At 36.5% G+C, this 14,105-nt stretch overlaps 1 protein-coding gene across 1 annotated transcript in view; it reads right to left on the bottom strand.

The window, feature by feature from the left end:
• LOC136862998 (V-type proton ATPase 21 kDa proteolipid subunit c'') overlaps positions 1-14,105 on the bottom strand; it is an 89,963-nt gene that overhangs the window by 35,244 nt on the left and 40,614 nt on the right. The window contains exons 3-5 of the mRNA XM_067139317.1: positions 9,399-9,482; positions 2,187-2,334; positions 1,415-1,550 (exon numbers count right to left, since the gene is read on the bottom strand). Of these exons, the coding sequence (XP_066995418.1) occupies positions 1,415-1,550; positions 2,187-2,334; positions 9,399-9,482 (368 nt within the window). The remainder of the gene's footprint in view (positions 1-1,414; positions 1,551-2,186; positions 2,335-9,398; positions 9,483-14,105) is intronic.

The following is a 14,105-nucleotide window of genomic DNA, read 5'->3' as shown; positions in this document are numbered from 1 at the left end:
AAAACCGTAGCGAAGCATTCCAGTGAATGAAACCATCAATTTAATCAACAATAACTTAAACACAGTAATCTTAGCAAATTAGAAATTTGCTTTGAGCAACACTTATTTCTCTTTTAACAATATCATTTATCAGCAAAAGGGCCTCCCTATGGGTTCACCAGCTTTGGGCATCTTGGCTGAGATATACCTTGATAATTTGGAAAATCTAAAGATAATCAACAACATTGAGATATTTCATTGCCCAAAAGATACGCTGACGATATCTTTGTCATTATTGGCCAGCTAACCATCGATAGCCAAACTTTACTAGTTCAACTTAATTTCTTATATCCCCATACAAAATTTACTGTAGAATCTGAAGTTAATAAATTCTATATTTTCACCAGAAATAACAATATTCTTGTTTTTGACATCTTCAGATTACCCACTCAAACAGTCAATGTCATCAAACAGGATTCCCTTCAGCCAGGCGTTCATAAGAAAGCCACCTTTTATAGTATGATCTACAGAGCTCATATGACACTATTCAACAAAAATTATAAAAACTAAATAAATAATATATACACTAGTGCATCTAATAATGGCTACAATAGAAATTTCATTGACAGAATCATCAATAATTTAAAAAAAAAAAAAAAAAAAAAACAAGCCAGCCACCATGCTGAAAAAGCAGCATAAGAAAAAGTGGGACTTTGTTACTTTCACCTTTGATAACAGCAATTTACATCAGATAAATGTATTTAAAAGACAGAATTTTAACATGGTATTAAAAACAACCACCAATGCCAAGCTTTTTCACAATATACACATTTTCTACTACAATAATAAATATTTGAATTCCAGCATTTACAAACTAAAATTTTTCCAATGTGACACTGACCATTAAGCAAGTTGGCTATGTGGTTCAGTTTGGGTAGCAGTGGGCTTGCATTTGGGAGACGGTGGGTTTAAATCCCACGATCGGCAGCCCTGAAGAAGGTTTTCAGTGATTTTCTGTATTCATACCAGACAAATGCTGAGGCCATACCTCAATTAAGGCAACGGCTGCTACCTTCCCAATCCTTGAGTCAGATGTGTTACTGTGATGTTAAACCACTAGTATGAAAAATACATGTAAAAATAATTCTCAATCCTCCAAACTAATTCTGAACAGCTTTGGCCTGATATCAATGTGCTATTTAAGTGAGCTCAAACCGAATACCATCAGAAGGTATGGCATAAATTCATAGAATTTTCAGTCACTCCTAACAAAAGATGAGTGGTACGTGGCTAGCATGTAATGTAAGCCTCATATATCAAAGTAAATTTTGCACTGGATAATCTGGAGGTATCAATAAGTAATTACCGTATAATGGGAAATTAACTCTCAGGTCACCTCCACACATTTTACCATGAAAATAAAACAGGAACTTACCAACTATTCCAACAGCAATACCACAGAAAAGGTTGACAAGTCCAACACTCAAGCCAGCACCAAACATCAAGTATCCAGAAAACCAGTTACTGCTTCGGAGTGATTCATTGTTTTGTAATTTATCCCAATCAAAAGGCTGTAAAGACAGATACAAAAGGACATGATAAAAGCTGCATTTTGTTTCTTTTTAATCACTCAACCTATCTCAAACAATATCTGAACATTTTACAGTGTAACATATTCAACTAGCATCATTGTAATGATGACTATTTTGTTTCAATACCTTAAAATCAAAGTCAGAACCTCTAATGGCATAAGATAAAATTTGTATTTTTAAGTTAAACAAACAAATGAAAATGTATTTGAAAACACAGCCCAGGATAACAGACATGAAAAGCTTTAAGGTTATTACCATTTAAAACCCTTGCATCAAAAATCTCAGGCCATTTGCTTAGTTACACAAAGATCGAAACACTTGAATTGAAAATTGTAAACTAGGCACATCCACTTGAAATAAAACACAAACTTTTGCACAAAGTTAATACTGTATGAATAGTTTCTTCATTAAAAACATTCAATATATCCTTGTGTATAAGGTATACCCATTTTTGTACACAGAAACTTCAAAGATTACATACAAGACATATGGCCAGCTGTAATATTTCCTTTTAAAAAAAAATAAAATGACTACTAGCATAAATTTCGGACAGTTTATTACAAAACAATTCACCAAGAAAGGATCTTGAATCCTGTACTTAAATAAGTAACCTACCTCCAGCATCCCAGAAAGTACAATAGCAGTAATCAAGCCATAGATGGCCACAGCCTCACAGAAGATCACAGAAATAAGATTTTTGGTCTTGATACGAGGGGCTTTCACTCCACCACCCACAATACTAACTCCTGTAGTATGGATTCCTCTGGAAAGAAAAATGGTACAAACTATATTGCAAGTTCAATACGAGATTAATGGAAAACACTTTATTGTTTTGGCTAATATGAAGACTAGAATTGGTACAGAAAGCAAACAAGTTTTCTTTGGGCGTCCTGGCTTGATACCACATCAATGGGTATGTGAACGAGTCTTACCAAGGATGTCAAAGAGATGGCAAATGAATGGTCTTTTTTTTTTTTCCACAATTGGCTTTACGTTGCACCGACACAGATAGGTCTTATGGTGATGATGGGATAGGACATGGCCAGGAGTTGGAAGGAAGGGGCTGTGGCCTTGAGGTACAGCCCCAGAATTCATCTGATGTTAAAATACGAAACCGCGAAATACCATCTTCAGGACTGCCAACAGTGTGGTTTGAACCCACTATATCTTGAATGCAAGCTCATAGCTGCGCACCCCTCACAACACAGCCAACTTGCTTGGTCATATTTTTTTCTCAAGCCACATTTGATAATGCTACCCTTCTGAATTTCATCTTTCTTGTGTCCTATGACTTGATAAGAGTAGGATTTCATTGTAACAGGTGTTACATTCAAACGAGTAAAAAAAGTTTACTTTCTCCACATTTATGATGATGATGATGATGATTATTATTATTATGATTTTTGTTGTTTAAAGCGGCCTAACATCTAGGTCATCGGCCCTCAATGGTGCAAAGTGAGACTAATTGTAATGACAATTTAAAAGTCCAAAATCATCCACTACCCAGTATTCAAAACGTAATGAAAAATGAATGGATGAATATGAATTTAAAACAAACCGTGGATCTGACCCGCAATGCCCCACATTCCCAGAAGCTATCGTAAAACAATAGTATTACTGACCAACGGACTGCTTCCAAAGCACAATCCTGAATCGATGATGCTTGTTGTCTGAAGAGGGCCAAAATCCAGGTCACTGGCCCCTCATGATGGTACTTACTGCTAGTAAAGTAGAACCATGGTATTTGTCATGTTGCGGGACCAATCGAAAGCAGCGTAGACTCGCGGTATTCCACACATTATGGTACTACTCACAGGTAACGTAATGCGCACATGTAACGCAGACCTATGGCATTTCTCACATTGCGGCGCCACTTACAGGCAATGCATGCCTATGGTGTTCCTCACTTAGGTGTACTAATCACAGGTACTCGTACTATCCCGTGATGTTCCTCGCGTAGTGGGTATTAATCAGGCAACGCAGACCCACGGTGGTGCTCATACAATGATACCAATCTAGGCAACGCCCAGACCCGCGGTGTTTCTCACATAATGGTACTAATTACAGGCAATGTAAGCCCATGGTGTAGTGGTACTAATCACAGGTACTGTAAATCCCATCCTGATTCACACTCTGTTGCTACTAATCACAAACCTATTGTATACCTAACAGTGGTACTACTCGCAAGTAAAGGAGACCCATGGCGTTCCCCATGTGATGGTACTAATTACAAGTAGTCCCATGGTTCTAATTTGATCATCCTTGGTTGCCCCTTTTAGTCGCCTCTTATGACAGGCAGGGGATATCATGGGTGTATTCTAGCGTAGTAGGTTTGTGGTTTCCACATCTACATATAAAATCCATTCCAATTTGGGAAAGACTATAGAAAAATTATTCTATTACATAACCATATTAATTTTGAGATAAATGAAAGCAACGGCACATTTATCCTAATAGAGGTATAAGGGCATTACAGCAATTGGACTACTTTACACTATGTACTGTACCAGGAATGCCGGAGGGCGTATTTTTTCCCCTGGAAATGTCGCCAAGTATTTGCAACAGGATGGCACAGAACAGCTGATTACAGCGTGTAAGCTAACGATATGGCGTGGAAGCTCAGAGCGAGAGGGTACGTCATCCGCTATGACGTAATCGCCACATGTAGCTGAAAGAAGTAAGTATAAATAACCACCTAATCGATACTTTATTAATGCCTAAGGCAAAATTGAATAAAATTAAAACTTACAGGACATGTTTCGACCACTTAGTGGTCCTCTTCAGCTGTATAAATAAAGAACTGAAAAGAAAAACATTATGACAATAAGCACAAATAAAAGTTCTTTGGAGACTCCTTTGATAAAAATGGAGGTCATCAGAATAGGTCATCTTGGCTCTCGTTCTTGTTTGGAAAAGATGTTTATTCTGCGCTGTCTAGAGGATCTGTCTTTGAGCGCGACCTGGTGAAGTAACGATGTGATACAGTTTGACAGTTCATGGAAAGCTCTGGAGAGAAGGGAAGTAGAGTTTTATCGTCATCTAAAATAACATGTGAGGGAGGAGGGAGATTGGACTGTGCTTCTGCGATGTCGTGTTTGATTATATCTCTCGTTCGTCTAGTCTGTTTCATGTCTACCCATTCTAAGTATTTGCTAATATTCTCATATAAGATGTTTTTATGCTCGTTTTCGTTGAGATTCTCTTCACCGTTTTCCAATTTATCAAGAACAATGTGGATGTTTTCCAGGTTGTTCATAAGATTACCTTTATTAATCATACAGATAATTTGAAGGTCCTGTTTTATATTGGTGAATTTGTGGTTGGACTCTTTCATATGGGATCCCATGGCAGAGAATCTTTTGTATCTTTCAGCATTGACGTGTTCTTGATATCTAATTGAGAAGTTCCTTCCAGATTGTCCCACGTAAGTTTTTTTACATTGAGCACAAGTCAGCTTACAAATACCCGATTCCTGGAATTCGTCATCTTTAAGTTTATTAGCTTTATTATGACTAAAGAATCTATGTTTCGTGTTGTTGTTTGTAGAGAAGGCTACCTTGGTATTGTGTTTCTTGAATAAGTTGGTGATTTTGTAAATCTTCGGGTTATTAAAGGTGAATTTTACATATCCTTTTTCTTTTTCTGAATGCTGTTTAAGTTTAATTTGTTGTTGGTATTTGCATTTAGTGATGATTTTATTGATGAATTTCAAACTGAAACCATTATGTAGAGCCTGTTGACGAATGAAAGAAAGTTCCTTTTTTCTGTCTGTTTCTGTTAGCGGAATTTCAAAGGCTCTGTTGACGAAACTATAATAAGCTGATTTCTTTTGCGAGATGGGATGTAAAGAATCACTTTTGATTGTAGTCGGGGTAAAAGTGGGTTTCCTGTATATTACACATCGATACGGTCATGAAATGGACAACTTGTAATACATGTAGCTGACTCACTATCATCTGGAACATTCCAGAAACCTTTTTATATCTTTGAAACCCATTGAGATATTAAAAAATGAAGCACATCACTGTAAAGCCCAATACTTGGATGTCACCGCGTTTTTATCTTTAAATGTGATAATATGACTAACATTCAACCAGTGCTACTTATAACCTGCAGGTTACGGAGATATTGTAGTGGAAAGAAAACCCATTTTTCTGTGAGCGAACAGCAGTGACCTTGACTGCGCATATAAGAGAAGAGCGTTCAGGAGGTAGACTCAGTTATGCATTGTAACTCAACCACGACAATGTGTCGTCCTGACACTATGTGGGTCGCGAACCTGTAACTTTGTTGTTCGTAGTGTTGTACTATTCGCCGGACTTATAAAATTTTTCAACAGTGCGTTGATATTTTGAAAATATCCAGCGTGTCAAGATTAACAAATCTCCGAAATTAACTTGGAACTTATAAAATTTTCAGCCTGTTAATGTGAACTTTAACTTATAAAATTTACCGCATGTGTATTGAATAGGTTGAACCTCTTTATTTATTATTTCAATTTTAACTGTGATACTTTTCAATACGGAACAATAAAATTTTTATCTTTAAATGTGATAATATGACTAACATTCAACCAGTGCTACTTGAGACTTATAAAATTTGTATCAATGATACTCAGGACTTAGAAAATTCTTGAGATTAACATTTTCAGTGATTAAATTTATCAGATGTCTTATTTGTGAACAGTAATACAAAACGATACAGTGAATCTTAAGGTTATTTTACCATAAATTAAGGAAATATCAACTCAGTTAAGGGAAATTAATAAATATTATTTGTTTAATATAGGTGCAGTGAAAAACCAGAAACATTTAAACATATTTTCGTGTGTGGTTAGCGATCAGAACTTCCACTTCACTCTTTAAATTCATTGTCAATCTAATACCGCAAACCCAGAGAGACTGTGACATTTTCGTGTAAACAGAATGAGTAGTACTGTGAACTGTGTAAATAGAATGAACTATGCTTTGAATTGTGTTATAAAGATAGAATTTTGAACCGTGGACTGTGCTTCGAAACTTCAAACTGTGCTTTTACTTCAAAGTGAATTCTTTGCTGGTCAAGTATCTTTACTTAGAACTATGCCTATAACTTCAACTTAAAAAGATAGACTGTGACATGAACTGTAATACTTAGTGCTATTTTACTGACTTCCAAATAAGTAGAATTGTGCTAGTTCATCACTCTTTGTACGTTAATCTGTCAATTGAACTTTCTAGTGTCAATACAATTTAACACATGACACAGAAATCTTGACCGAGTGTTGCCATTATCGTATCAACCTGAACGAGATAAGACGTGGTATGACGTGGGAGATGGTGCATGGTACGACGTGGGAGATCATACATGGTACGACGGACTGAACGTGGTACTTTGTGGGAGATGGTACATCACGACATCAATGGAGTTCATCAATGCTGTTTGCTGTACTACATTTCACCAGTTCCTGCTTAAATAATAATTCAGGTGATATGAGTGCCTTTAATTTCAAAACTTCTTAAACTGCAGAGACAGTGATAAAATTTTGAAGTCATTTCAAAGTGATAAATAATCCAGTTCAGTCACTAATTCGTAATAGACTTCATGAACTAATAACTTCATTTTTATTCAAGTCTTAATTCAAGGATTACAATATTTAAAAATTAAGAAGGTTCCTCCTATTCAATACAAAGATATTTATTAATGTGAAAGAATCACATATCGTGAACGATTAATAAATATCTTTGTATTGAATAGGAGGAACCTTCTTAATTTTTAAATATTGTAATCCCACTTCAATACGGATCATGAAATTTCTAAATATTAATTAATTCAAGGAACTAAGAAATTTCAAAGTATTCCAGAAATTTCCAGTGATATTTTTTTCAAGTGATAATAATCTTAAAAAGACTGTAGGCATTTTTCTTAAAAAGACTGTAGGCATTTTTCTTAAAAAGACTCTAGGTTTCAAATGTTAACTTCTTGAAGAAAACTAAGTTTTGTCTGATATTGAATTTTCAAAGACTCTTTTGAAGCAACATTTATTTCATAAAGAGTGATTCTTTTGACTTTCGTTTGCTACAGACATTTATTGAGAATTTTCTACAGTGCAATAATAATTATTACAAAAAGGAAGTACAATTAATTTGGTTTCACATCGAAATAATAAAGTTTTCTACGCATCATATCAATTGCATAAAGCTAGCCTTAGAAACAGAACATCTATTATTTCGCACCGCGAGTACCTTTCTCTGTACTGGCTCCTAAGAACCGAACACTACCTAGGACCCATCTCATGCTCGTTTTCCAGCAACTTTTCCTGGTACAGTACCAAACACCAGAAAATTTCTGTAAATGTTCCACATTTTTAAATTCCATAAAAATTCTGAATGATGAAAATCACCACTTAATCTCCTGATGTCATAATTTCAGGTTTATGAAGTTTTCCTTTCAGTAAAAAGCTACAAGTTCTGTAACGGGTGTTTAAAAGAATAATTATAACAGGTGTTGCACAGTACAAGCAAACGGGTAAATATTCAAAATTTCATGCAAAGTAGCAAAGAAATTATAATCTATCAACAACCTTAAATTATTTGTCAGGATATTAAGTCTGGTTCATTTTAAAAGTCTCAGCTGCCCTGCGGAAGCCCTTGTCGAGACTATACGATGCAGGCTGGTGTGCACCCATACTTTGAAAGTATCTGAAGACTAGGTGATGGCACCATCGACTTCTCTCTCTCTCTCTCTCTCTCTCTCTCTCGTATTGCTGTTATTAAGGCCTGTGCAGTTCGTCCCAGTGCGTTCAAACCTCTGTAGTCTGGCACAAGTAACAGTCTCCAAACTCTGCTGATCTGTAGGCCCTCTTCTCTCCTGCTGAAACAATTGTCATGCTTCATTATCTACCTGACCTACACTGACTGTCCATAGTGATGCCTACCATATCTACCTCCAAATTCATTCAGAGAGAGTTAGGAATTATACCAAACCTACCATTAAAAAGGGTGGCTGGATATAAATGATCTCACTTCTCCATGGAGTCCCAAAACACTTACAAAGTGATAAAAATAGTTTCTCTCAAATTCTTTAATTCTTTCCTGATGCACACTTCATAACACTTCCTTTTCCTGGACTCTGATAGTTCTATAGATAATGCAATCAATTTTATGACAAACTGCTGCTTTTAATAATACACATGACTTTTGCAAAAAATTAAAACACAGTGTTGACGTAACTAGAAGTTTTTTAACCTGAAACATGTAGATACACTGTGATAGTGTTACAACATACAGATAATTCCAATTTTATCTTGATTAATGCTTTGTTTCTTTTCTCAGTTTATGACAAAATCAGCAGCTAAGAAAGAACAACTTGCAGCTGCTTAACATTGCTGTAGTCTTTAGTGGACATGAACAGTTTGACTCCAGTATCCACATATAAATCCTAACTAGTATGAGAGAGAGGGTAATGATGATAACTACAGCTTTTCTGGGATTATTGTGAGCTAATAGCTTTATTTTTATGCATTAGTTTCCGTTTCCATTGCCTCAGCATTAGCTGTAACCGCACAACTCTAAATAATTTCACTTATCAATCTCCCACCTGTTTCACTGTTTTCCCAAGACGGTTTCAACTGAACCTTCTCCAAAACTATATTAATTTCTTATACACTGACCAGCAAAAATACTATCAATTACGCAGAGAAGCTGTAAGTCTTAATGTTTTATATTTGTAATGTTGAAAATTGTATTTATGGAATTAAAATGTTTTACTTGCTACTTTTTTAAAATTAAAGTAAGATACAATTATACCCATTGTAGAGTACTGAACTGACGGTTAAGGCATACTTACAAAGCTGCCCCTACAACTGAAAGTGCAACAGATAGTCCAATTCCAAGAGTGGCCCACATGTATGGACTTGTAGATGACAAAAACCTGTAAAGAAATATCAGATGCTTCTAAAAATGGAAAAATATGACAAACTACATATTTAACAACCCAGGGACAACAGATGAAAGTTAGAATCAAGTAAGAGTACACAATACGTGACGTTATAGTGATAGATAAAAACGGAAATGAAGTGCAGGAAAAAAGAAACTCGCAGGAATGTGGCAGGAGTATTTTTAAAATTTACTGAGGAGGAAGGTATAAGCATGGAGGATGGAAAAAACACAAAAAAAAAAAGAAAAGGACTTAAGATGGAGAGAAGTGGAGAGAAAACCCCAGAAGATTTAAAAAAACTATAGGGGAGTCACAGTGATATGACACTGTGTAAAGGTGACTGACAAGGGAACATCGGCAATGGCTGTCGCCGATCGCGATGAAACTTGGAAAACACATTGAGGTACACATAAAAAATATGTCAGCATTAATTTTGGGTGCCGACATTCATTAGGGTGTTAACTAAGGGCCCAAAAAGTTGCGACATTTCAAGTTCTGTGTGAACAGCGATGAATACCTGCTGGCCAATGCTTAGCCGGCACACTGTCTGCCTTGTGCCACACCTCTGCACCTCCTCCCCTCCTTCTGATTCGCCACCGCACGTTTCCTTTCTCCCCGCGCCTACTGTCTGCTTGGCTGTCGAAGAGAACCGGTGCTACACTTTGCGTACTCTATCTGCTTTCCTCATATCTCTCCTTTGTAATTTCCACATTGTATTAGTCAGTTTACATTTTCTGAAATGTTTATGAAAACGTTTGCAACGATTCCTTAAGCGCGATGTCGTTGAGCATGTCCAAAATTATTGTTTATTTTCAAGCAAATCACGGAAGTCACGGTGAAGAAGGTCCGCTGAACTTTTGGGAGCTGCAGCTTTATGACGCGATTGAGGGCGAGTGTTAAGCAGTCCACTGTTTTCAAATAGGTTTTGACACTCACGGGGTGATGTCACACTGTGTGACATAGGCCGTAATAACATAGACTGAAGCATGGTCTTTTGCGCTGCATATGAAATTTTAGGATTTAGCAAATACAGTAGAGATAATACGCGACACTCTACGAGATATCGAGGGACAGAGATTAGAGCTCTATCTAACGGAGTGACATGGAGTTACTGATTCTGTCGTAAGAGCACGTGTATTTGTTTGAGAGGTTTTTGGCGTTATTTATGCGTTTGCATTAAGCTGACATAAGTAAATAGTAGTGTGTGTCATTCCTTTATATCTCCTGTCAATGTGAGTGGAAAGATATGTGCTGCGTTTGGCTGCAATAACTAAATGGCAGAAGGATTCGCGGTCTTTCTTCAGTTTCCCTCGTGCCAAGAAAATGTAAGTAAACGCTGTGTTTACATATATATTCTTCCAGTAACAAAGATATTTTTAATATAGTTCCTAAACTTCTGACCTGCGTGACCCATATTTTAACTGGCTTAAAATATAATAAGCTTATTTTATTGTATTAGTGTAGCAGTTAACCTTCAATACCGATGTGTTGTTGTAGGTGTGATCTGTGGGTTTTGATTTAATTCAGGAAAATTCATATGCATGTGTGTGTGGCTGTTTGTGTTCCAAGTTACCCCATTTGGAATGCCATAATGCGTTGTCAAGCACTGAAGAAAATATGGGTGATTTTGAGAGGTTTTTGGTGTTATTTATGCGTTTGCATTAAGCTGACATAAGTAAATAGTAGTGTGTGTCATTCCTTTATATCTCCTGTGAATGTGAGTGGAAAGATATGTGCTGCGTTTGGCTGCAATAACTAAAGGGCAGAAGGATTCGCGGTCTTTCTTCAGTTTCCCTCGTGCCAAGAAAATGTAAGTAAACGCTGTGTTTACATATATATTCTTCCAGTAACAAAGATATTTTTAATATAGTTCCTAAACTTCTGACCTGCGTGACCCATATTTTAACTGGCTTAAAATATAATAAGCTTATTTTATTGTATTAGTGTAGCAGTTAACCTTCAATACCGATGTGTTGTTGTAGGTGTGATCTGTGGGTTTTGATTTAATTCAGGAAAATTCATATGCATGTGTGTGTGGCTGTTTGTGTTCCAAGTTACCCCATTTGGAATGCCATAATGCGTTGTCAAGCACTGAAGAAAATATGGGTGATTTAAGAAATGTACATATTTTGTTGAAACAATATGATGCAAATTTGCTTTATCCTAATGTAATGGCAAGTAATGCTTATAGGGAAATTTTGATTGTTTTTGCAGCTAAATTTATAGATTTTCTTTCTTTCAGTAGGGTTCAATTTAAAAGGAAAATAGTCCAGTTCTTAAGTGCAAATTCATCGAATCATGTGTGTAAGAAATGTGCCGATATTTTTATTGACAAGTGTCCTAATGTAATGATACAATTCTTTTAACTGACAAAAAAGACAAATCTAGCCATGAAAGTTCAGGCAGGTATGCTAAAGCTAAAAAAGAAATGCATAAATGAAAGATCAAGCCCTTTCACAGCAGGCCATTTCACATATTGATTATATGTCTAATTTCAGTCTTTAAATAATAACCTGTTAAATAATTCTTCATTCATTTATCCAGAATTGCTTTAGCAACTTTGAAGTTAATATTTTAGTAACACTCTTTCTAGACGTAATTTATTTATCCATTTCCGTATATACATTTCCAATGATATTTGAATTTAGCGCGAATTTCCAGGTCACGCCACTACGAGCGCCACTTGCGAACTGTCTCCCATTTTAACAAAGCTAAATCCGGGAGTGTCGCGTATTGTCTCTAATGTATTTGGTTTTAGTTTTCAGCACTGGACCGTCTGATATGTTGATACCGATAACTCTCTCGCTTTTTTTTAAACAAACATTTGTGTTCTCCGTTGTTTGAGTCAATAAATATGTATAAAACAACATGTATTTTAATCATTTTTATTTTGTTTTTCAGAGCTTATAAGTTACTGTCTTGAAGGTGACAGTCTGTATTTAGAGGCCGTTACAAGTTTGATGTACGGGTCTGATCAGTCGGAGGAACACGAAAAGGATTTTGAATATAGCGAGCCAGAACCGGGACAAATCCAAGACAGTGCCAATTCGATGGACACTGCAGACTTACAGTATAAAACAAGAGCAGTCAACTACTGGAGGAGTGGAAAACTGAAAAATCTGAAATTTGCAACTGTGCAAAAGAAATTCCGTCGTTTGCATAGTGAGGCACAGCTGTCCGCCTGGAAAAAAGTAGTGGATGAAGGAGGCTCTCTCCAAGACAAATTTGATCTCATTGCAATGGATTGCAAGAAAAAATTTGACCCGGAGTACCGTACATCCACCATCCGTGATGTCACAATCAAACAGTGGGCAATGCAAAGTGCTCACTCTCGAGGGATCCATGACTTTAAAGCGTCCTCAGGCTGGTTGTACGACTTCAAAAACAAATTTGGAATCACATCCCGAAAAATTACTGTCGTGACAGCAACGAAAAAACTTGATAGGGAAACTGACGTTACGGTGGAAGCCAAAATGTTTGTGGAAAATGTAAGAGAAAAAATACAGTTAAGTTTACACAAACCATCCCAGGTTTTTAACAGCGACCAAAGCAGCTTTAATTTGGAAATATACACTAGCAGAACGTTAGCGCGCTGAGGAGAAAAGTCGATCAGCACGGTGGTCCAATCAATTCCCTCTACTACGCACAGCTACACGATTATGCCTACCGTGTCAGCAGAAGGTGAGCTACTCTCCCCGTTGCTAATAGTTTTAAAGGAAAGAAATGGTTTTCTGGTTCCCTTGTTAAGAAAAAAATATTTTCACATAAAAATATTAATGTCGTGTGCACCATATCTGGAAAGATGGGCAAAGCAGAAGTTCAGAGATGGTATAACGACATCTTGAAACCAAGTTTACCCGATGGACAAAACATTTCATTGTTAGATTCTTTCTCTGGCCACAATGCGTTTGTTCATGGCATGGAAGTAGAAGTTGTGACGATTCCAGCTGGCGCTACAGCAGTTTGTCAGCCATTTGACGTGTATGGGTTTCGGATTTGGTGATACAGGTAATTTTGTGATAATGTTAACGAATGCCACCACAAAGTCTGTTCTGTTTTTGTGCTCGTCTGTTGTCAGCTGGGTGTCCTGGGTTTTTCCTTTGTCCTGCGCTCAGGTATAATCCTTGGCTTCTTTCACTTACTCAGGTATGAGATTTTATAACACTCAGCTGTAGTGATTTGGCAAGTGCAGACGTATTAAATGCAGTGTGCTATTCAAATGAAATAAACTGTGGCAATATACCGTTTGTTTTAGTTAGTACTGGTGTCAAACTGTTCCTAAGAAGGTTAGTTATTTTTTGCATTGAGAGAAAAGTTTAATGCCATAACAACTTTCGGCACAAATCTTAAGATAATACTGAAATACTTAAGCCGTTTCTTCTCAGCTGATGGTAACCCACAATAATGTTATTTTCTATTTCCAGCTTGGTTCATGAAATGTCTGAAGGAATGAGAATTTTAAATATATTTCAGTTGTAGGTAGTGTAAATTAACAAATTTCATCATTTTCAGAAAATAGCTTGTCATCAAATTAGCTTCGTCAAGATGATAATCCATAAGTGTACAAGCAGTACGACAGTGCAGACTTAGAGGAGGCGGCTAGATTAGCGACTGAAT

The sequence above is a fragment of the Anabrus simplex genome, chromosome 2 (assembly GCF_040414725.1).
Source record: "Anabrus simplex isolate iqAnaSimp1 chromosome 2, ASM4041472v1, whole genome shotgun sequence".
NCBI lineage: Eukaryota > Metazoa > Arthropoda > Insecta > Orthoptera > Tettigoniidae > Anabrus > Anabrus simplex.
The sequence above is the reverse complement of the archived record's forward strand: the minus strand, read 5'-3'. Positions and strand labels throughout refer to the sequence as shown.